The 25,574-nt window shown below is 42.1% G+C and overlaps 1 protein-coding gene across 2 annotated transcripts in view; it reads left to right on the top strand.

The window, feature by feature from the left end:
• Positions 1–25,574, top strand: part of MARCHF6 (membrane associated ring-CH-type finger 6) — a 375,114-nt gene that overhangs the window by 123,619 nt on the left and 225,921 nt on the right. For both annotated transcript variants that reach the window (XM_075826906.1, XM_075826903.1), the window contains exon 9: positions 17,295–17,327. In XM_075826906.1, coding sequence (XP_075683021.1) covers positions 17,295–17,327 — 33 coding nt within the window. The remainder of the gene's footprint in view (positions 1–17,294; positions 17,328–25,574) is intronic.

Genomic DNA, 25,574 nt, shown 5'->3' with positions numbered 1-25,574 from the left:
TACTGGTGTTTCAGTTTATAATGTGGGGGCATGTGTAATCTGTGCGGGGTACATCAGGGTATAATAAGAGGGTACAATAATGGGGTAAATAAATAATAATCCGCAGATATGTGGCCGGTGTTGCACTGATAAATGGCGCCCAATCTTATCCGCTTTTGGAACACTCTGCACATTTTGCATCGCCATATTCTGAGAGCCAGAACTGTTTTATTTTTTCTCCACCGGAGCCGTGTAAGGGTTTATTCTTTGCGTGACAATCTGTAGTTTTGATTGGTACCATTTTGGGGTACCAGAAATTTTTTTGATCACGTTTTATTCCATTTTTTGGCAAGCAAGGTGACCAAAAACCATCAATTCTGACAATGTTTTTTATTTATTTTTACGGCCTTCATCCTGGGCTATAAATTACCATTATATTTTATTCTGCGGGTCGGTACGATTATGGCGATACCATATGTATATAATTTTTTTAATGTTTTGCAGCGTTTGTGCAATAAAATCACTTATTTATAAAATAAATTATTTTTTGTGTCACCATATTCTGAGAGCGGTAACTTTTTTTTATTTTTCAGTCAAAAATGCGGTGTAAGTGCTTGTTTTTTGCGGGACGGGTTGTAGTTTGTATTGGTACCATTTTGGCGTACATGCGACTTTTTGATCACTTTTTATTGTATATTTTGGGAGGGGTGGTGACCAAAAAATGGTGATTCGGGCACTGTTTTTCGTTTATTTTTTTCGCGGTGTTCACCGTGCGGGAAAAATATTACAGTTTTATAGTTGGGGCCATTACGAACGCGGTGATACCAAATGTGTACTTTTTTTAACGTGTTCATTTTTTTCCTATAATAAAAGACTTATTATAGGAAAAAAAAGCATTCTTTGTTTGTCACTTCTAACTTTTATTTTTACACTTTTTAAAAACATTTTTATTTTATTTTTTTTACTTGTCCCACTAGGGGACACTTAGTCTTGCAGCTCTGATCGCTGCTGGAACACATTACACTACACACATAGTGTAATGTGTTCTAACTGTCATTGTGACGTGACAGTCACACTGACAGAAAGCATCTGAGGACCGGCCGGAGGCTGCTCCTCCGAGGCTTCCGTACATGGCAACCCGGAGGTCATTGTCTGGCCTCTGGTTGCCGTGAGAAGGATCGCCAGCCCCCGCAAATACATGTGGGGGGCTGCCGATCCGCTGTAAACCTCTTTAATGTGGTGATCGCAATTGACCACCGCATCGAAGGGGTTAATTGCCGATTTTAGTGGCGACAGGCCGCTGATGGGCAACGGAGAGAGCAGGGCTAATGCCCTGCACAGTTAACCGCCGCTGCGGTGTAGCGCCGTGCGGCGGTTAACTGTCAAAGCACTGACGTTATTGCACGTCAAGTTGCGCGAAGTTACTGCACACATTGACGTGCATTAACGTCAAGGTGCGGGAAGGGGTTAAGATTTTCCAAGTATGAGGAGACCTGATCCCTAGTTTACACGAAGACCTCATGCACACGAACGGGTTTTTGGGTCCGCAATTCATCTGCAAAAATGCGGATGAATTGCGAACCCATTCATTTCCATGGGCCCATGCACACGACCGTGGTTTACACGGTCCGTGCATTGGCCAGGAGCCCGGACTGCAAAAAAAATAGGACAAGTCATTATACGTCCGGATTTGCAATCTGGGCTCATTGATATCAATTTGTGTAGTATTAAACACGGTCTCTCCCCTCTCATCTTGCAAAGCACATACATATGAAGGACCAGTCTGCGCCCTAGCAATAAATGCCAAGACATGACCCGGGCTCCCCCCCCCTCATCATAATACTTTTGTATTTGAAAGGCCCGTTTGGTTGTAGCTAGCTCGAGCTTATGAGCAGTATACGTATCCTGTGCTACCTGCCATCCTAATAAGAGAGCACTACCTCCCTGTTCTATAAAACATCGACAAGTTTTAAGCTGAAGTTTGCTGACTGCTTGAATCAGTGTTCCTCTCAGACACACTTTGAGCGCGTCCCACACCACATTGTCGACACTGTACTTTCATTATATCTAAAGAATTCCAGCAAGGCAGTTTCCCTCGTGAAGTATCAATTATCTGCAACCAGAATGCATTAAAGGACCAGAAACGTTGCACAACTGTGGGAGTTAAAGATGTCCAAAGATCAATACCAGTGCCGAATGATCAGACCTAACCCTAGAATCCTAATCAATTGATAGCAATAACTGTAAAATAAGACAAACACATGGCAAGGTCAATATGCGATAAAGAGTCGTGTGGCCTGGATTGACAGGAAAAATGGCGCCCCCCCCCCCCCCCCCCCCGTGGATAACATATATTTGAATCAATTAGCCACAATTCCTGCATTAACTGTCCAAAATTAGACACGAAGTAGAACACCATTATGAAGGCGATCCCAATAGGGTTGCATCACATTATTAAAATCTCCCACCATTAGAATCTGATCCTTTGGCATAGCATTGACCCAGGACATCATCTCTCTAATAACCACAGGAGTGTATGGAGATGGAACATATACAGAGATTAGCAAATATTCAGGGTTATAAATTTTACAGTGAAGACAGGCATATCTACTTCATGATCCACTTTAGATGCAATACAAGTAAATGGAATAGATTTGTGAACCATTATACTCCTAGCGTTCCCAGAATAAGTAGAGTGATCGACCTTACTCCTCCATGATCCATTCAAGACATTTTGTCAGTCACCATCCAAGTGAGTCTCTTGCAGACAGATAATTGCTGGACTTGCGTGCGCAGGCAGTCAAACATTGCAAATTGCTTAGTTGGATCCCCCAGCACATTCCAGTTTACAATACTAAATTTATCCGACATTGGTAAATCTGGAATATATCATGATATCCATTTCTACATAACATTTTAGCAATACCACAGGAGACCACAAGATGACAGTAGTGAACCATTCATATTGTAACCATACTGTGATGAGACCTATTGCACATAGACATTCCCAAAATCCCCAAAAATGGGGGTAAAAAAAACCAGCAACGGTATTACTTTTGTAGCCTCGTTCGCTGAAAAATGGAGAGCGATGCAGGGCACCAGTCCTTCCTGTAAACGGACATGAGAACATCAGAAAGTCACACACAAATCGCTACGGGCCTCCCGCCCTTGAAAGGATACAAGTGGTCCTCGGGCCGTACGAGCACATATTCTGTTGTAAACTCCATTTAGACATTCTGGAGGGCATGTTCTTATTTGAGCTTCAGTGTCAGCTCCTCTCCTCCTGCCTCAATTGCTGCTCATTTTAATCCAGCCATCAAACCGCCTCCCTAGGGTTTTCAAAGAAATGCGTAGTATCCAATGCTGCGAGACTCAGTCGAGCTGGATAAAGCATCGCATAGGCTGTATCCATGGATCTCAACCGAACTTTAACATCCAGAAACTGTGCCCTTCTCTTTTGGACATCTGAGAAATCTGGATAAAAAGCAACACGTTGACCATTGACTGAAATATTCGGTCATTGTCTGGCAGCTTTAAGATTGGCATCCCGATCCTTATAATGAAGTAATTTATTGAGAAGAGGCCACAGGGGAGCACCCTGTGGTAGAGATCTTGTGTGAACTCTATGTGCCCGTTCTACCGCATACAGTGGGGAGACCGCTTCAGGGCCAAACTGATTTTTTAAGCCAGTTCTCATAGTGAGCGGTTTGATTAGATCCCTCCGCCTTCCCCAGTATGCCCAGTACCCGAACATTATTATGCCTCAGGCGATTTTTCAGATAAAGTGGCAGTTTGTTGATAGTGTTTGAGATTGGCAGCAACTAGCGAGGGTTGTTTATCTTCCACCTCACTCACACAGTTCTCCACCCGCTTATTAACTATCTTCAAATCATGTCTCGTAAAGGACAGTTCTTGTCTAAGAGATTGAATTTTAGAGTCCAGTGAGATGTTCCACTGTGTCACAGCCTGTAATACAACTTTAGGCTAGATTCACATGAGCGTTGCGCATCTCGGACGTGAAAACTTTTTTCACGTCCGAGGTGCATCCGTGCTCTGCTGCGGCATTCGATAACACGCATCCCCCATAGACTAGAGTCTATGGAGGGATGCACCAAGCGTGAAAAAAATAGAACATTTCCTATTTCCTACGGACCCTTCACACGGTGCGTTAAAACAACGGCTGTGTGAACGGCCACATTGAATTATATAGGTCCGTGTGACTGCCTTTGTTTTAATGGCCATCACACAGACTTTTAACACGTTTGTGTGAATAAGGCCTTAAGAGTAGGTTCATCAGAAGACCTAAGATGGCCGCCACTCCTCCTGAATTGGCACAGGGGGGTTGTTAGTACCCACAGCACTGGTAACCGCAGGAAGCATGGTGTCCTCAACATCCCTGCCATCCTCCTCCTCCATCACATCAGCCACATCAACGGGGAGTGCCTCATAGCGATTAGACACCCCCTTGCAAATGCTGCCAGCATTTTATCCTCTCCAGTGGCTGAACCCTTCCCTGCTCTGGTACCTGATGCTGGCGTACTGGTGCCGTTTTGTCCGGCCCAGTCTGTCGCTCCCGCCAGATATTTTGAGCGTTTGCCCTGTTCACCCGCCATAATAACACCGGTGGTGGCAAGGAGTGATCGTGATGTCTGAGAGGCGATCTGTGAACTCCAACTGCGTAATCATGTCCAGGGAGCAGAGAAAATTTGTAGCGGGACCTCCTCCTTACTGCTGCTCACATGTCTGGCCAAGCCACGCCCTCCCTCTTGAACTTTCACTGAAATCAACATAGCAAATTTCTCTGGCAGAAAGTTCCTTGGTCTTACTTCTCTTACAGTAACACATTCCCATATATGATGGTGAATTATTTTCTTTAGACATAGAGGGAGACCCTTGTTATGGTTACAGTCCTTGGTATTGATAGATCATTAGACAGATCTCCGTATTGACTTGATATATTTATACATAGTTATTACTATTAACCCCTTAAGGACACAGCCTGTTTTGGCCTTAAGGACACAGCCTATTTTTGCAAATCTGACGTGTCACTTTATGTGGTAATAACTCCGGAATGCTTTTGCCTATCCAAGCGATTCTGAGATTGTTTTCTCGTGACATGTTGTACTTTATGATACTGAAAAAATTTTGTCGTTAAATTCAATATTTATTTGTAAAAAACACCAAAATTTAGAGAAAATTTGCAAAAATCTGCATTTTTCTAAATTGTAATGTATCTGCTTGTAAAACAGATCGTAATACCACACAAAATATTTACTAGTTAACATTTCCCATATGTCTACTTTGTTTGCATCGTTTTTTGAACATCCTTTTATTTTTCTATGACCTCACAAGGCTTAGAACTTTAGCAGCAATTTCTCGCATTTTCAAGAAAATTTCAAAAGGCTATTTTTTCAGGGACCAGTTCAGTTCTGAAGTGGCTTTGAGGGCCTTATATGTTAGAAACCCCCTATAAAACACCCCATTTTAAAAACTGCACCCCTCAAAGTATTTAAAACCACATTCAGATTTTTTTTTAACCCTTTAGGCATTTCACAGGAAATAAAGCAATGTAGAGGTGAAATTTACAAATTTCAATTTTTTTTTACAAAATTAATTTGTAATACAGTTTTTTCTGTAACACAGAATGTTTTACCCAAGAAAAGCAACTCAATATTTATTGCCCAGATTCTGCAATTTTTAGAAATATCCCACATGTGGCCCTAGTGCGGTAATGGACTGAAATACCAGCCTCAGAAGCAAAGGAGCACCTGGTGGATTTTGGGGCCTCTATTTTATTAGAATATATTTTAGGCACCATGTCGAGTTTGAAGAGGTCTTGTGGTGCCAAAACAGTGGAAACCCCCCAAAGTGACCCCATTTTGGAAACTACACCCCTCAAGGAATTTTTCAAGAGGTATAGTTAGCATTTTTAGCCCACAGGTTTATTGCTAAATTTATTGGAACTGGTCTGTGAATATGAAAATCTACTTTTTTTTCTGAAAAAACATACAATGTTTTAGATTTTACAAGGAATAAAGGAGAAAAAGCACCCCAACATTTGTAAAGCAATGTCTCCCGATTACGGCAATACCCCATATGTGGTAAAAACTGCTGTTTGGACCCACGGCAGGGCTCAGAAGGGAACGAGGGCCATTTGGATTTTGGAGCGCAGATTTTGCTGCATTGGTTTTCGGTGCCATGTCGTGTTTGCAAAGCCCTGGAGGGACCATAACAGTGGAAACTCCCCAAAAGTGACCCCATTTTGGAAACTACACCCCTCAAGGAATTTTTCTAGGGGTATAGTTAGCATTTTGACCCTACACGGTTTTTGCTGAACTTATGGGAATTATGCCGTGAAATTGAAAATCTACATTTTTTTCTAATAAAATATAGTTTTAGCTCAGATTTTTTCATTTTTACAATAGATAAAGGAAAAAAAACACCCCAATATTTGTAAAGCAAACTCTTCTGAGCACAGCAATACCCCATATGTGGTAATAAACTGCTGTTTGGACACTCGGCAAGGCTTAGAAAGGACGGAGCGCCATTTGACTTTTGGAGCTCAAGTTTTGCTGGAATGGTTTGCGGCCCCATGTCACATTTGCAAAGCCACTGAGGGGCCAAAATAGTGCAAACTCGGCAAAAGTGACCCCATTTGGGAAACTATACCCCTCGTGGAATTTATCTAGCGGTATAGTGAGCATTTTGACCCCACAGTTTTTTTTGCTGAATTATTGGAATTATGCAGTGAAAATGAAAATCTACATTCTTTCCACTAAAATGTTGAATTTTTTTCATTTTCACAAGGAATAAAGGAGAAAAAGCGCCCCAACAATTGTAAACCAATTTCTCCCGAGTACGGTAATACCCCACATGTGGTCATAAACTGCTGCTTGGATACACCTCAGAATGGCAGGAGTGCTACTTGGCATGTAGATTTTAGTTGATTGTTTTTTGGGCGCCATGTTGCATTTGCAGAGCCCCTGAGGTACCCGTACAGTAGAAACCCCTGAGAGGTGACTCCATTTTGGAAACTATACCCCTCAGGGTAATCATCTAGGGGTGTAGTGAGCATTTTGATCCCACAGGTGTTTCATAGATTGTATTAGAATGAGGCAGTATGAAAATGAGAAAAAAACTAATTTTTCCCCAAAAATATGTAGTTTTGCACCCAATTTTTTTTCCACAAGGGGTAATATTAGAAAAAAACACACATAATTTGTTACCCAATTTCTCCCGAGTACGGCAATACCCCATGTGTGGCCCTAAACTGCTGTTTGGGCACATGGCAGAGCTCAAAATGGAAGGAGTGCCATGTGGCTTTTAGAGCACAGATTTTGCTGGACTGGTGTATGGGCGCCATGTCGCATTTGCAGAGCGTTCTTAGGTACCAGAGTAGTGACCCCATTTTGTAAACTACACCCCTCAAGGCATTTATCATTTGCCTGGATATATGACAGGGCTTAGGCGTGAAAGGCGCATGTGAGACCTATTTTGGTGATTTTCGCAGCATTAGCCCACAATGGCAGGGCTCTGGGGTCAAATAGTAAAACAAACCCCCAAGTAGTGACCCCCATTTTGGAAACTGCACCCCTGAAGGCATTTTATTAACGGGTGTAGTGAGCATTTTGACCACACAGGGTTTTTTTTTTTCTATAATAAATGAATGCTCAGTGGATGGTGCAAAGTGAAAATTGCAAATTTCCACAGGTATATGCCATTTTAGTGCACAATATTTTGTGCCCAGTTCATGCCACTGAAGACAAATGCCTCAAACTGTTAAGCGGGTTCTCCCGGGTATGGCGATGCCATATAATGTGGACGTAAACTGCCCGTTGGGCACGCTGTGGGGCTCAGTAGGGAGAGGCGCCATTTGGCTTTTGGAGCGCAGATTTTGCTTAGTGGCAGTTTTGTTTGGGGTTTTGCTGATATTTCAGTTTATAATGTGGGGGCGTATGTAATCTGTGCGGAGTACATCAGGGGCATAATAAGAGGGTGTAATAATGGGGTAAATAAATAATAATCCGCAGATATGTGGCCGGTGTCGCACTGATAAATGGTGCCAGATCTTATCCGCTTTTGGGCACTCTGCATATTTTGCATCGCCATATTCTGAGAGCCAGAACTTTTTTGTTTTCACCACCGGAGCCGTGTGAGGGCTTATTTGTTGCGGGACAATCTGTAGTTTTCATTGGTACCATTTTGGGGTACATGCGATTTTTTTTTGATCACTTTGTATTTAATTTTTTTGGCAAGCAAGGTGACCAAAAACCTGCAATTCTGATTCTGATTTTTTATAATTTTTTTTTATGCTCTATTAATGACAATTTTACTTTTATCTGCGGGTCGGTACGATTACGGTGATACCATATGTATATAGTTTCTCTTATGCTTTACAGCGTCTACACGATAAAATCACTTTTGTTTCAAATGTATTTTTTGTGTCACCATACTCTGAGAGCCATAACTTTTTTATTTTTCCGTCAAAAAAGCTGCGGGGGGGCTTGTTTTTTGCGGGACGGGCTTCAGTTTTTAATGGTATTTTGGGGTACATGCAACTTTTAGATCCCTTTTTTTATTCTGTTTTGCGAGGGGTTGTGACTAACAAACAGCGATTCTAGAATAGTTTTTTATTATTTTTTTTTACGGTGTTCACCGTACGGGTAAAATAGCATGATATTTTTATAGTTTGGGTCGTTACGGACGCGGTGATACCACATATGTGTACTTTTTTTTATGTTTTTCTGTTTTTCCTATAATAAAAGACTTATTGTTTTTTGCAACTTATTTTTTTCATGAAACTTATATTTTTTTACTTTTTTACAACATTTTTATTAACTTGTTTCACCTTTTTTTTTGTGTCCCACTAGGGAACTTGAAGGCATGAAGCCCTGATCGCTATTCTAATACACTGCACTACCTACATAGTGCAGTGTATTAGAGCTGTCAGCTATTCACTGACAGCAAGCCTATTAGGCTTCGCCTCCCGGCGGAGCCTAATAGGCTTCCGTACTAGGAAGCGATTGTTAGGCTACAGTTGCCATAGCAACCATCGGAACACCCGCGTGTGCCGATGGTTGTCATTAGCAACCATAGCGTGCGATCTAAGGGGTTAATCGGCCGGATCGGAGCCTAGCTCCGGTCCTGGCCGTTAGAGCACGATGTCAGCTGTGACAAACAGCTGACACCCGCGCCCGTGGCAACCATCGTGGTTGCCGACCGGCTAAAAGACACTTCGATGCATTGATCGATGCATCGAAGGGGTTAATCGGCCGGATTGGAGCCTAGCTCCGGTCCTGGCCGTTGCAGAGGGGTGCCAGACATCTGATTACCGGCGGTGATAACGCTGGTTCAAGTTGAGCCAGCGCCATCACATACCTTACGTCATGGAGCTGTGATTGGTCAGTCTGCTTTGACTGACCAATCACAGCGATCGCCGGCAGGAGACCGCTGTGAATGGTCCCCTGCCGTCTTACTGTGCCGGTCAACTGTCATAAACAGTTGACGTCACAGTTCTGTCACCTTGTCATTTGACAGGGTGACAGTTTTTAGCCAGGACGCACCGGTACGTCCCTGTGGCTTAAAGCACTTCAATGCAGGACGTACCGGTGCGTCCTGGTGCGCTAAGGGGTTAAGCTATGCTTTATCGGTACTGCAGTCCCCTCATACTATTTATTACTTTGGTTGCACACCTTTGAACTCGCTCAAGCTCTACTATATCCTTTTTGTAGACCATATTCCATATGCTGCCTGACACTGGTTGCTACAGCTAAATGGACACTAACTTTTAAAACCACTTATGCTAATTTAAAAGTATACCTGATCTAGATCAACCTTGTAATTTACTGTTAAAATGCAGTTGTTTTATCCATGCGAATTCTGTCCGATGTTACTACAATCAGGTGTCTACTTTCCTGTAATCTGCAGTCCACCCCCTGTTGTCTAGCAAAATCCTTCCTTAGTTACAGAGTGGGGGTGTGTCTCTTCACAGTCTGCCCATAGAAGTCGAGATAGCACTATGGATCGAGAGCGCTATGGATCGAGATAGAGATATATATAATATATTGATATCTCTATCAGTGATCATGTCATCAGGGACCACTGAGATTGGTCCCTGACTTATGCTTTGCCATATGCTGCTATAGGCCGCATTGGCAAGGTGCACACTATGCATGCGTGCACCATTTTGTTTCATCTGGGGGAGGGGGGGTGTCAGGTGTCTGTGGGGAACATCTTCTGGTCCTAAATTTCACTTTTTCTCTCTCCTCTCCGAATATATTCTGTGAGAGCGCTTATTTTGAAAACCGCCGCTGTATTTTAACGTGATCGCCGTTATTCCGCGAATGACGGCGATCACGTGACCGGGGACAGGACAAGAGTCCTCGTTCAGTCCTCAGGTAGCTGATCTCTCCGGGAGCGCTATCTTATGCCAAAGCTCTGTCTTTTTCACGGCAGTGGTTTGGAATAAGTACCCTTAATGGCTGCTGTTGAAACATGTATGGGCGGTCATTAAGGGGTTAAAGATGCCTTTTATCGTTGACTGGGACAATGTTCTCAACAATAAGAATACAGATTCTATTTTGCATATTTTTTTTAAAAAAATCTTATGTTCTTATTTTGAATGGTACATGCCTTATTGGGGAAAAAAGTGCAAGGAGTAGAAGAAAATAATGTAAATAAAAATGTAAAGGGGGCAATAAATTCTAAAATAAAGGTCTTAAACTAAATATAGGAGGGCAGTGAAGAAGAGCTAAAAGGCTATAGGGAAAATATTAAATTATGTAAAAACCGCATAAAGCAAGCGAAGCTGGAGACAGGGAGGTTAATTGCCAAAGAAAGCAAAACTAACCCTAAAATGTTTCTTCAGTTACATAAATAATTAAAAAGTTAAAACTGAATGTGTTGGCCCTTTTAAAAAGTAATTTGGGAGATATTGTGGAGGTTAATGAAGAAAATGATTTTATTCAACGTTTTTTTTCTCCGCTGTGTTCAGTCAAATGCAAAAGAATAAATACGTTTTTTATTTTTTTTAATTAAATGTCACCTGTCTAACCCAGGAAGAATTGCAGAGCCATCTTACAATAATTAAAATAGACAAACTACCAGTTCCCGGTGACATACATCACCAAGTTCTAAGGAAATTAAGTTCATTAATAGACCATTATTTCTGATATTTAAGGATTCTTTAATGACTGGATCTGTTCCAAAGGACTGGCACATACAAATGTTGTGCCCATATTTAAAAAGGGGTCAAGAAGTGAGACCAGAACATAGAGGCCTGTGAGTTTTTAACCTCTATTGTGTGTAATATGTTTGACCGTTTTCTATATAAGTCCATAATCAGCATGGGTATATGATGGATCGGTTCGGTCAATCTAATCTGATCAGCTTCTTTGAGAAGGTAAGCAGCACTAGACTGGATCAGGGTCATTATATGTCAGTAATCTTGATTTTCCAAAGCATTTGCTACTGTACCGCATAAAAGGTTGGCTCCTAAAATGACATTGCTGGGACTGGTAGAAAATGTGTGTAAGTGGCTTAGTAATTGACTCAGTGATAGAAAACAGGGTGGTCATTAACGGTACATACTCAGATTGGGTCACCATTACTAGTGGGATATAACAGGAGTCCGTATTGGGCCCTATGCTGTTTAAAGTGTAACTAAACGTTTGACAAACTTCTGACATGTCATAGTGACATGTCAGAAGTTTGGATTGGTGGGGGTCCGAGCACCAAGACTCCCACCAATTGCTAGAACGAAGCAGCTGAAGCCCTCGTGTGACGCTTGAGCCGCTTCGTGTTTGTTCGGCTTTTTCCGGAAAGCCGATGTATCGGAGTATGGGCTCATAGACTTTCTATTGAGTCCGTACACCGATACATTTATTTCCTGAAAAAGCCGAATAGACACGAAGCGGCTGAGAACTCTCCCGAGCACTTAATCTGCTTCGTTCTAACGATTGGTGGGGGTCTCCGTGCTCGGACCCCCACCAATCCAAACTTCTGACATGTCAGAAGTTTGTCAAACGTTTAGCTACACTTTAATATATGAATGATTTTGTCGAGGGATTGAACAGTAAAGCTTACATTTTTTGCAGATAATATTAAACTGTGTAACGTAATATAAAGGAGGACAGTATTCTGTTACAAATGGATCTGGAGAAGTGGGAGACTTAGGCAGAGAAGTGGCAAATGAGGTTTAACACTGATAAATGTAAGGTTATGCACTTCAGAAGGAAAAATACACGTCACCATAACATACTAAATGGGGAAAATGCTGGGTAAGGCTGTGTTCACATCACCATCGCTTTCCTCTGAGGGGGTTCTGTCTAAGGTTTGTCGGTTTAACCCCTCAGGAGAAAGGCAAACAGTAACCTCCACTTCCGTTTCCCTCACCATTGAACTCAATGGTGACGGAAACCTAGCTAATTGTTTTCGTCTGTTACCGTTGTGACGGGGTTCCGTCAAGAACGGAACCCTGTCAACGGTGACTGATGGAAACCATTAGCTAGGTTTCCGTCACCATGGATATCAATGGTGAAGGAAACAGAAGCTTAGGTTTCCGTTTGCCTTTCCGTTGAGGGGTTAACCCGATGGAAACCTCCGACGGAACTCCTCACGGAAGGGCAACGGTGATGTGAACAGGCCCTAAAACTGACATAGAAAAGGACTTGGGACTTTTAGTTAACCGTAAACTTAACTGTAGCAACCTGTGTCGGTCAGCTGCTGCCAAGGCACATAAGATCAGGGTGTGCATTAAAAGGGGCATAGATGCACATGACGAGAACATAGTACTACCAGTTTATAAATCTTTAGCAAGGCCACACATTCAATATTGTGTACAGTTTTGGTTACCAGTGCACAAGAAAGACATAGTAGAGCTTGGGCGGGTTCTAAGACTGGCAACTAAATTAATAAATGGAATGGGTGGATTACAGTACCCAGAAAGATTATCAAAATTAGGGTTATTTAGTATAGAAAAAAAGACTGTGGAGACGTGACCTAATAATTTTGTATAAATATATCAAAGTTCAATACAGACATCTCTCTCGTGATCTATTTATACCCAGGACTCTTAACTATAACAAGTGGACATCCTCTACATTTAAAGGAATTAAGGTTTCTACACTGACATAGAAGGGGATTCTTTACTGTAAGAGCAGTGAGACATTGGAAATCTCTGTCAGAGGAAGTTCTTATTGTGAATTCAATGAAAACGTTCAAGAGAGGCCTGGATGTCTGTCTTGAGTGTAATAATATTACAAGTTAAATTGACTAGATTATTGGAGGTGGGTTGTTAATCCAGGGATTTATTGTGAATGCCATATTGGATGATAATGAGTGTTTTGCCTTCCTCTGGATCAACATTGCAGAATAATAGGCTAACCTGGATGGACATATATTATTTTTTTTAGATCTTTACAAAATGTGAGGTAATTTGTCTTTTGTGATCTTATCTACACTTTTTTTTTATTCCTTTGTGTAAAAAGAGATCTTTGAGATTCCTAGCTGCGTAAATATTGCAAATAACTCCCGCGGCTTGAGTGTGCATGAAACATTAGGGAAGTTTTTACATGATAATCAGGCCACGTCATTTTGAACTAAATACGTTTCTTGACTACAAATAATGTCTTTATACAAGTTGTTTTGCTTCTTTCCACAAAAGTTCTCTTGAAGGGCGAATTTAGGCCCTTCGTGTTGGAGTATACGCTAATCGACATTGTGTATAAAGATGTGCGCTATTGTTGCATATGTATTTGTAGGTGAGAAGCGGTTTACCATGTCCTAGATTCTTTTCAGGCATGGGTCCATCCAGTGTGTGAGATGGGGATTCCAATTTTGTTTCCATCAAAGTTGTTTGTGGTAAATAGTTGTTCCATGAATCATATCTATCCAACTCAGCGAGCAGAGAATACAAGGAAATCAGACAAGACATTTAAGAAAAAAAAGATAACATGCAATTGTGTGGCTGTCAATGTCATGTGTTGAAGAATTCTTCAATTCTCAAAAAGCAATATTCCCAGATGCTTATGCCAGTACTATTTGGTGACATGGGAAGGGTTGGATTTCAGATAGTTAATTGGTTTTGAAGGAAGGTCATCGGGTGAATGGTTGGTAAGGTGTTCCAAACCCCAATTTTTCACCAGGTTAATGCTTTCTTCCAAATTGCGGAGAATGAAGGCTGTTCCATTTTTTGAAAATCTAAGTTCGACCGGAATTCCCAATTTGTAAGGGATTTTGTTGTCTGTCAGGCAGGTAGGGATTGGCAGGAACTTTTTTTCTTGCTTGAATGATGGCTTTGGATAGGTGTGCATATAGAGTAACTCCGGAGAAGAGTTCAGGAAGGGAGGTAAGCCTACGAGCTGAGTACATTAGTTGTTCTTTTGTGATATGTAAGGTATACCAATTAGAACATCAGTGTTTTGTTTTTTTCTGGAATACTGCTTGGCTTAGGAAGACTGAGCTCCATCTAGTGTCACATCAGCAGAAGAGTGTTATGGCAGTATATAATATGTTTTTGAGTATACTGTGTGGAGGCAGTTCTGCATTGGTGATGGTTTCTGGGATCTCTCGGAGTTTGATGTCGTTGTGTCTCGAGTTCTCTTCTAAATCAGCTAGTTTGGCTTTGATTTGCTTTACATCGTATTGTTGTGGGCATCCACCAGGGAGTTGGGTGCTGTGGCAAATTCTCCCATTTTATGCTCTACTGTATGGACTCTTTCTCCATGTTTTTCCAGATGTGCGTTAAAGCCTTTGACCATTGTGGCAATATCTTTTTGGATTCAACCCCTGAGGGCTTGACGCATATTTTCAAGAAAAGGTTCTGATACCGCTTTTGTCAGGGACACACTGATGTCTGATCATCCTCTGGGTAGTCTGCCATTAATTTAGCCTTTCGTTTGGTTGCACTTTTCGGGGAGCTACGCAGGGATATACTAGAGCGATTAGGTCGAATGGAAGAGGGAACATCCTAGCCGTTTAGATATTTAGTTTAAAAAAAAATCTCAGTTAAGCGGCCAGGACCGTGTTTTTGGCTGTGGTAATTTTAAAAACCTCTTATGGTACTACCAGTCACCACATTTCAGTGGTGAATAGATCTGTCCTTGGGTAAAGTTGCTTAAAGAGGCTCTGTCACCAGATTATCAAATCCCTATCTCCTATTGCATGTGATCGGCGCTGCAATGTAGATAACAGTAACATAATTTTTTTTTAAAAACCATCATTTTTGGCCAAGTTATGAGCAATTTTATATTTATGCAAATGAGCCTTTCTAATGGACAACTGGGCGTGTTTTCTCTTATTTCCAACTGGGCGTGTATTGTGTTTGTAACATCTGGGCGTGTTTACTTGTTTTACTAGCTGGGCGTTGTGAATAGAAGTGTATGATGCTGACATATGATGCTGACAAACACTTCTATTCACAACGCCCAGCTAGTAAAACAAGTAAACACGCCCAGATGTTACAAACACAATACACGCCCAGTTGGAAATAAGAGAAAACACGCCCAGTTGTCCATTAGAAAGGCTCATTTGCATAAATATAAAATTGCTCATAACTTGGCCAAAAATGATCGTTTTTCAAAAAAAATAATGTTACTGTTATCTACATTGCAGCGCCGATCACATGCAATAGGAGATAGGGATTTGATAATCTGGTGACAGAGCCTCTTTAAAAATAGGGTTATTGAACTGAGTGCTTAGGACATTTAACAGTGTTTTGCTGCTTCAGCTACGGTTTTGCATTCGGAATGTCAGGTTCTAATACGGCGGTAATTATGTTTGCACAGATAAAAAAGATTTTGTTCGGTAGCCGTCTGGTTTAGATGATGGGTCCCTCTGGTCAATAGTCCTACCAATGTTGAGAGCAGATTTCCATTGGCAAATGGTGCTGCTGCAAACCAACTTTATATATCTTGTAAGTTTGACAGGATCTTCACTTGTATGACTGCATTAAAAAGCTTCTGATATTCATTCTACAAAGGGAAGAAAAAGTTTGAGCACTGTTCCTTTTTAGATAAATATTGAAATGATCTAAGGTCTGGGGCCTTGGCAATGAGAAGTTGCAAATTGTGGAGCATTGCTTTAGATGGGATTCTAGAGTACTGCTATACTTTTTGCCGTTTTCTTGGTTTCTAAAATGTATACTGTAGATTAGTGAGGGTCTAATTTGGCAGATTGGCAGGGGTGCCCCGGAGTCAGACCCTGACTGATAAGCCATCAATTTTTTTAGGACTGGAAAACCCGTTTAACGCATCATTTACCATGTAACACATGTTCTTTAGTATATACATAGCTAAAGACCCAATTTAGTAGCTGTGCCTTCTCTTGAGCCCTTGTGACTAACTGAGTTACAATTCGTCACGGGTCCTACATGCTGTGACCTAATTTTGTTGGCATTTAGGGTATAGTATGTAAGGCTGAAAAAAAGACATTAGTTAATCTAGTTTAGCCTATTCTCCTGCAATGTTGATCCAAAGGAAATCAAAAAGCAAATCTTCCCGATTACAAATTTGGCAAATCCATACTAATCCCTAAATTAACACCTCTCTAAAAATTTAGTGCCTGTAACCTGTAATATTTTCACTTTCAAGAAGGCATCCAGGCCACTTTTAAACTTTGATTGAATCAACCATCACAACGTCCTGTGGCAGAGTTCCATAGTCTCACTGCGGTTACAGTAAAAATCCCCTTCTATGTTCGTGTCAAAACCTTTTTTCCTGTAGACCTAAAGGAAGCCCCCTTGTTATAGTTACAGGCCTAGGTGTAAAAAGATCATTAGAGAGATCTCTGTATTGACATTTGATATATTTATACAAAGTTATTAGGTCCCACCTCAACTGTCTGTTTTCTAAACGACATAAACCCAATTTTTATATTTTTGGATACTGCGGTCCAACTCCATTTACATGTATTGCGTTGTACTTTGCCTTCAAACACTGAAAATCGCCAACTAATCTGCCTCTTTTGAAAACCTACTAAAAAAGTTTTTATTAAATGTTATAAAATATATGAATATTTGGGATCCCTGTGGAATAAAGTTAACATGTAATTTATACTGCATTGTTATGCCTTTTATAAAATGAATAGAAAAACTTGTCATGCAGCTGCGGTAATAATAAAATAAAGTTACGGTTGCTATAGTGCGGTGAGGCAAAAAAAAAAAAGTGATGCGCTCTTGATGCATGGGTTAATGATTTGTGTAATCTAGTGGTAAGTCAGGATACGTTAAAAAGAGAACTTATAATTGTTTTGTGCATCTCGTGTATGGCTTGCTGGTGTCCATTTGAGTTAACATAACATTTTTATTTTTTTTCTAGATGCTTGGCTTGGATGGATCACTGGTTTTTCTGGTATGGCAATTTTAATGCATTAAAAGAAAATGAAAGTACTGTATTTCTGTATTGTATCTAGTATTTATTTAGAAAATTTGGTATATAACGTTAACCCGATGGCTTAGATGTCAGAAGCGCAGGGCTAGCGCTTACTGATGCAGTCAGTCTAGGATACATAGAAGCTGTATCTCAAAAAGTAATTTTTTTTATTTAAATAAAACCCAATTCAAAAGTTGTTAAATATAATGTAAAACATTGATTTACGGTATAAAAAAATAAAATAAAAAAAATTCTTTCAATGGTGTACACAGCCTTTAATGTCACGGCCTTAGGAGAAACAGGTGCAAGTTGCAGCAGATATACAGTAAAAAAAAAACACGCTCGGATATGATTTGCGGCATAGCTTTGACATTAATTTGAGCAAATTCTATCCTGGAGCACTCCCTATACATATCCGATCCTCTCCATTATTTCTCTCTCGCCTGTAAACACGCTTCCTCTCTCCCTACAGCCCCATAACTCCTTTAAGAAGGCGCCAGCCGAATTTAATCAATTGTTGGCCGACTCATGCCTTGTGGTCTACTTTGTGACCGCATCCTCGATCTTTTCTATGTAATCGCAGCCTGATGGTGATTCCGGCAGCCTTCCAGCACAAGTCTAAGTACCTTGAGCAACAGGATTGTGTAAACACACAAGCCAAGTTTTTAATCCCACTAATTGTGTTAATAATTTTTATGAAAACACATTTTGTGAACATCAATAATGAAAAGATATATTTGATTACTATATTAACCACATACAAGACAGACAGTTGTGAGTTAAAAGGTGTTTATGGACTACCACTTTTTAAATTGTCGATATTTTTACAGCATCGGTAATAGGGTAACAGAGGACGAATATTTTGGGTAATCCCCTATAAATATAGAATTTCAATCTCCTGAAGGATTTGATAAATTGCTAGATATCAAAGGGGAGAGAAAAGACATGGACCGCACATCCACTGTATACAATGATCAATTGCGGCTAGGCAAAATATATAAATATGAACGAGAGGTTCTTTGTAACATTTTGATCAAATTGTATGCAAGCCCACTTGCCACTTCACGGCGACCTCTGAAAGTGGGTCCCTACTCTAACGGTTGCAGCACCGCATGGCGGCTACCGCCACCGCAGCGCCGCTCCTGCAGAGGGAGCAACCCAGGGGCCCAAAAGCACCCATGCCTTCAGACCGTGCCAAGCCTCCTTGGCTCTGGGCCACGTCCCCCCACAAGTGCAGCACTACATCTCTCCCCTTTGATATGTTACAGAGTCTATCCCCTCTGTTGTTTTGTTTTACTTGGTACCAGCACTCCACACTTTTGGCCCAGCTGATTTTAATTTAGGAATGACCTCATAAGTGTTCCTGCTCCTGCTTGTACTCTCAGTCGGCCACTGGGGGCGCATGGCAAGGTGAGCTCATTCCATCTGTTCACATGTTGTGGTGCTGTGTGGTGGTGTCTGTTGCTGTAGTGCTGCACTTGTGGGGGGACGTGGCCCAGAGCCAAGGAGGCTTGGCACGGTCTGAAGGCATGGGTGCTTTTGGGCCCCTGGGTTGCTCCCTCTGCAGGAGCGGCGCTGCGGTGGCGGTAGCCGCCATGCGGTGCTGCAACCGTTAGAGTAGGGACCCACTTTCAGAGGTCGCCGTGAAGTGGCAAGTGGGCTTGCATACAATTTGATCAAAATGTTACAAAGAACCTCTCGTTCATATTTATATATTTTGCCTAGCCGCAATTGATCATTGTATACAGTGGATGTGCGGTCCATGTCTTTTCTCTCCCCTTTGATAAATTGCTAGATAGTGAATGGGTGAGGTATTCAATTTATATTTAATTGAAATTAAAGGGAACCTGTCACCAGCATTTCACCTATTAAACTCTAATCACCCCTCACTGGCTGCTGCTATCAAAAGTTCATTGCCGTTTTCCCCTCTTCTAAACTCCTCCTCAGACTGTAAATAACGGTCTGCAAACATTTTGCGCCTTTTATGGTAATAATCTGGTGTCCCTTTGTGCGCACGCACCAGAACAGGACATCGATGCACAAGTGTGGGATTTGTGTGTGTTGGGGAGGCGAGAAGCTGTCAATCAAAAGTAAGGAGGCGGAGTTAACTCTGAAAGGCTTGAGAAATGAAGATTTGACTCTTCAAACAAAGATATGACACTTATGCTCATTAGCATACGGCAAAGGAACACGAAAAAACGGAATACTAAAGGTACACAGACTACTTAGAAGATAATTATAGGTTATATAAAAATGTTTTTTTTCACCCACTTCCACCAGGTATTGCTGGCTTAATAGGTGAAATTCTGGTGACCGGTTCCCTTTAAATATAAAGCTCTTGACTATTATAAACTTCCCATAGCCCCTTCTAGTGCAATATTACAGATGTATTGACAACCCACATCCAGACAAGGTATTTCTGCTGCATTTCAAACTCTTAATGGCACTAGCCAGGGGTGTCTGCTATCACCACTATTGTTTGTGCTATAATGGAATCAGTCAATGTCTTGAAATATGTGGTGTCGAAATTAAGGATGTCCACCATAAAACTGCTCGATTTGCCGATTGCTTATTAATTCTGGTGTCCAACCCAGATAATCTGAAGCAATGGACATTAATTTCCCCAAGCCAGGCTTGAGCTCCTCCAAACGTTATACTCCATTAAATGGCCATCTAAATATAAACTACCTACCCCTCTTAAAAATTGGAAAAATTTGATTTAAGGGTATTATTCTCCCCAAGCTTATCTATACCTTCCAAATTTTACCTAGGTCTATCGTACTTAGATATATATGTAACCATAAAAGACCAAGATTGAACTCTGCCCGACTCCCCACTTCCTGACCCTTTTACCAGATCTTGCTGCATTATATAGCAAAAGAGGCAATGACTATTTGATGAAAACTCACAGATATTCACCTCACACCTTCCATTGGACTCCATAATTAAATTATGTGCCTTTAATTCTCTTTCCAGAGTGGAATTCTACATCTACCCTTTTGAAGCTACCTTTTTTTTCTCTATTTTTTACTCAAAGTAATAACAACCTACATTAAAAAAATTAGACCTACGCATGAACTCTGCTCTGTATGAAAATATATCTCACTCTTCCTACCCTAAAAAAGTGCTTTCTTCATCATACAATAACTTGCTCAAGGTTTGCTTGCTGTTGAAGTGCTCATTTATTTCTTTTTGGGAAAGGGATTTGGACAATCCTGAGGAAACTAATGCTATTCACAAAGCCTCTCACAGCCCATCCAATTGTGTGAGAGTATAAGAAAACTCATCTAAAATTGTAACTCCATGGTATATTACCCTGGTCAAGACTCACAAATGGTACCTCTACATACTTGAAACTTGCTGGAGATGTTCCATGGACACAGTGGCAGATTAAGTAGACTACGCCCTGGGCTGTTCCACTAACTTGGGCCCCGCTTCCCAACCACCGCTCTGCCGTGTCTATAGAGAACACCACCATTCTGTGCGAGCATTGACAAATGAGTGTTTTACGATTCCCCTTGTCAAAGGGCTGTGTCCCTACGTATTAAGTCTCCAACCATCGCTGACCGTATCACACTGTATTGGTACACATCCTCTTGACAATGGGAATGGTAACACGCATTTGTCTTAGTCCTGGGTACACAAAGACTTTATGTGGAATACAAGAAGTTCCTACATCAGACCTGTTAGGAGAGGGGACAGATCCTCTATAGATCCAGTGACTCACAAGTGATGTCTTCTCTGAGGGAGACCGTTATGGCGACTTCTCCGGATGAGACCTCTTTGCCCCTCGCTTCTGCAGCCAATTCCAGCCTCTGTAGAAACACACAAATTTAGACACCAAGGCCCAGGCCCATACATTAAAGAGGTTGCCCGAGCACGAACCGGTTTTTCATACTGATGACCTATCGATGTGCCCGGACAACCGCTTTTACTCAGACTAATAAATTCGGACCCTAGACTAGATCCTAGAATACATACAGACCCCAGACCTTCTAAACTATTGCAGTCCCTAGACCAGACCCCCCTAAACAAATACAGATCTCAGAACAAGCACCCTAAATAAATAGAACCCAAAACAAGCAACCACAATACAGACCTTGGACCAGAACCGCTAAATACAGACCCCAGACCCAACTCCCTAAACTAATAGACCCCAGCCCCCCTAAATACAGACCACTAAATAAAGACCCCTGAACTAATACAGACCTCATAAACTAATACAGACCCCAGACAAAACCCCCTAAATACAGACCCCAGACCAGACCCCCTAAACAAATCCATCCCCTTATACTTACCCAGCAGCTCATCTCCGTATTCTCTCTGGAGTCTTGCTGCTCTTCCAGCATCTGTGGTCATGTGACCAGCAGGTCTCTAAACAGTAACAAGACCTGTAGACATCAGGTCATGTGACCTTATGTCTGCAGGTCCTTTTGCAAGACATACACAATGCAGTTTTGTCAAGTTTTTTGCCGTGATTTGCGGCAAATATGCGACATAACTGCATTGTTCTTTTGGTGGCTATGAGGCCCCTGGGAGCCTCCGCTCAAAGCGCCCTCATGATGGTCCACTATTGCATGGACAATGGAACATATCTGCATATTTGGTGGACCTTCCCAGGTCTCCAATCATTTTGGTAAGCTGTGACCTTTCTGGCCTCACAGGTTTGTAATGTACTTAACTTGCTTCTGCAGGCAAAAAAAACCTTAACTTGCCACTATCCATCACAAATCCATAAATGCACTATTTCTGCACATCCTCTCTGGGGTGAACTGCCTCATTACAACCCTTTGGATATCTATGACAAGTCCATCAATAGCCCATTGGATTAATAAGGTTGACCAATTCTACCACCTTGAGGAATTAGCAGCTATAACACTAGACAATCTCTCCTCCTCTCAACATGTATGGAAATTGCGGCAAGCCGTTATGGCATTTTAACGGAATCCTCCTTATATAACTCTCAAACACTTCACGCTTCGGTACATGCGTTCTAAAAAAACAAAATTTGCTTCTCTCCCCCCCCCCCATACCCTTCAATCTTCACTCTCTTAACTGTTGGTTATGATTTGAAAATATATCTGATCTCCTCACATTAGTTTTGGAAACAAGTAGTAACTATCTTCTTTGCCACAATAAGCATACTAGATATAATTTGTACTTCAAGATGCACAGTGACGTACTTATCCTTGTTTATCTACCTGGTACACTTAAAGGGAATGTGTTGCCAGAAAAACATGTTTTTTTAAAAAAAATTAAACATTTAGTGTGTGGGTGATTAAACATTGTTCAAATTTTTTTTATTTTTTTGCACGAGTCCAGGAAATATTATAAATTATTTCTAATTTATAATACTACCCATTTTTGGTCACTAGATGGAGCTGTTCCCAAAATTGCAGCATTGCAACGTTGGGTTAAAAGCCCTCGCTCTAGTGAGCTCTCAGCATTCCCCCCTCCTTTATCCTGGCTAGTGCCGGGATAAACGAGGGGTTTGAACGGTGTAACCTCCTACACTGTGTGTCGCCATTTTTTGAGCTAACCCACAGTGTAGTAGGTTTACATACAGTAGTAAACACACACAAACACGAACATACATTGAAATCTCTTACCTGCTCCTGCCGCCGCGGCTCCCTCCGGCCCGTCCGCTCCGTTTACTGCCGCTGGTGCAAGTGCACAAATCCGGAAGCCGCGACCGGAAGTAGTAATATTACTGTCCGGCCGCGACTTCCGGTCCACAGGAAAATGGCGCCGGACGGCGCCAATTTCGAATAGGACTGTGTGGGAGCGGCGCATGCGCAGTTCCCACACAGACGCCGTACACTGCAGTCAATGGGACGGGAGCCGTTCGCAGTCCCTATGGGACTGTGGCTGCCGTATTCCATGTCTGTATGTGTCGTTAATCGACACACACAGAAATGGAACAAAAAATGGCAGCCCCCATAGGGTAAGAAAAAGTGTAAAAATAAGAAAAAGTAAAACACAAACACACAAATAAATATAAACGTTTTTAATAAAGCACTAACATCTTGAACATATGAAAATTTTTTTGGGTGATGACAATGTTCCTCGCCTCGTGCACACCTACGTCACCGTTTTCACGGCCGCTTTTGACGGGTCCGTGAACCCGTTTTAGCGGCCATGTGGTGTCCGTGTGCACTCCGTGTTTCCGTGCGCCGAGCATGGTATTGTCCAGGGTGACTGTACCATGCTCGGCGCGCGGTAAATACAATTTTAATGTAATAAAAAAAATAAGTTCATACTTACATTCCTCCTGTCCGGCCTCCAGCGATGACGTTCAATCCATGTCGCCGCTGCAGCCAATCACAGGCTGCCGCGGCCTCGGCAGCCAATCACAGGCTGCCGTGTCACAAAAGAAGTTCGGACTGGAGGAAGAAGAGGGACTCGTCACCAAGACAACGACCGGGTACGTATGAAATGCTTTTTATTTTATTTTTAATCAGCAGCCTCTTTTCTCTATTAGTTATTGATAGAGACAAGTGGCTGCCGATTAGTGTAATATTTTTCTAATGTTTTTCTGCCCGCCCGGCGGTTGCTAGGCAACGGCTCCGTCACACACGGACGGCACACGGATGCCTTCCGTGTGCCTTCAGTTTTTTTGACGGCCCCATTGACTTGCATGGGCCTCACGGTCACGGATTCTCGGACCAAAGTAGGACATGCTCTACTTTGGAACGGAACGGAGCAACGGACCGTCAAAAAAAAACTGAAGTGTGCATGGCCCCATTGAAATTAATGGGTTCGGGGTGCTATCAGTGACAAAAACGGATAGCACCCTGAAGGAAAAAACTGAAGTGTGCATGAGGCCTAAATGTTGAATATCCACATTTCTCGGGGTCTGTATGTTATATGAGCTTTTAAATCAACATATTATTGTTACAAGTACTATGTATTATCTATTTACATGTTAATAAAAAGATAATTGAAAGGAAAACCCATTAATCCAGACTCTGTTTAGAAATAAAATTGCTAGATTGTAACATTTTGAGTTGAAATAAACATACAGCATCTATCAACCAGGATGGTCAAATAAAAGTACAGAATAGGAACCAAACACAGGATGGTATTATGTTCCTGTCCTGTAATCTTATTATTCCAACTGGTTTGCATCACCAACAATTTCCTCTTAGAGCTTAGTATTGCTTTATTAACCATTCACCATTGCCATACGGCTATATACATTCTAACTGCCGATGCCCCGTGCAGTTAACACGTATAGACGTCGGCAGCCTTGAACGGGTTTAATGAGTGCAGTGCTGTAGATGGTGCCCCCCGCCAACTAAGCTCCCTCCAGCATCAGAATCCCCAGCTAGCGCTCTGGCCGAGGATTCCCCTCCTAGAGGGAGCCCCCGCCGTCTTTCCATCCCCGCTGTATATAGTGCCACCCCCCCTTCGGATAGCAACCCCCCTGTAGATCGCATCACCCCCCACTGTAAATAGCGCCACCTGAACTGACTCTATGAGCGGATTCCCCGGTGTCAGATCGCACTGGCCGGGGATTCCACTTCTAGGAGAGCACCTGATGTCACTGTCCATTTTCACAGTGACGTTAGTGGCTCCCTAGGAGCGGATTCCCCGATTATCTATCTATGGACAATGACATCAGTGGCGCTCTCTAGGAGCGGAATCCCCGGTGTCAGATCGCTCTGTGTTGTGGATTCCACTACTGGAGAAGCCCCTGGTGTCACTATCCATGGACAGTGAGGTTAGGGGCTATTCCTGGAGCGGATTCCCCGCTCTGGCAGGGTATTCCGCTTTTAGAGTTAACCCCTGACGTCAATGTCCATATATGGGCAGACATATCTGAGGCTTCCGGTAGGAGCAGAATCTTCGTCCAGAGGGATTCTGCTCCTACAGGCAGCTACAGTGGTGCTATTTACAGGAAGGGGGTGCCATTTACTAGGGGGTGGGGGTGGAGCTATCTGCAGCGGGGATATTGCTAAATACAGGGGGTGTGGTGCTATCTACAGGGGGGTGTTATATACAGGGGGTGTGTCACTATATACATGAGTACTGTGGCATTATATTGGCACGGTCTACAGGGGACACTGGCACTATCTACATGGGCACTGTGTGTCACTAAGTGGGCATTATCTATAGGGAGAACTGTTGTACTATGTGGGCACTTTGGCACTATGTACAGTGGTATTGCGTCACTATCTACATGGGCACTGTGGTGTTTTCAGGGGGTTGGGACAAAAAGCCCTA

Source organism: Rhinoderma darwinii, chromosome 5, assembly GCF_050947455.1.
Source record: "Rhinoderma darwinii isolate aRhiDar2 chromosome 5, aRhiDar2.hap1, whole genome shotgun sequence".
In the NCBI taxonomy this organism is placed as follows: Eukaryota; Metazoa; Chordata; class Amphibia; order Anura; family Rhinodermatidae; genus Rhinoderma; species Rhinoderma darwinii.
Note: the sequence above shows the minus strand (reverse complement) of the source record. Positions and strands in the feature narration are given on the sequence as shown.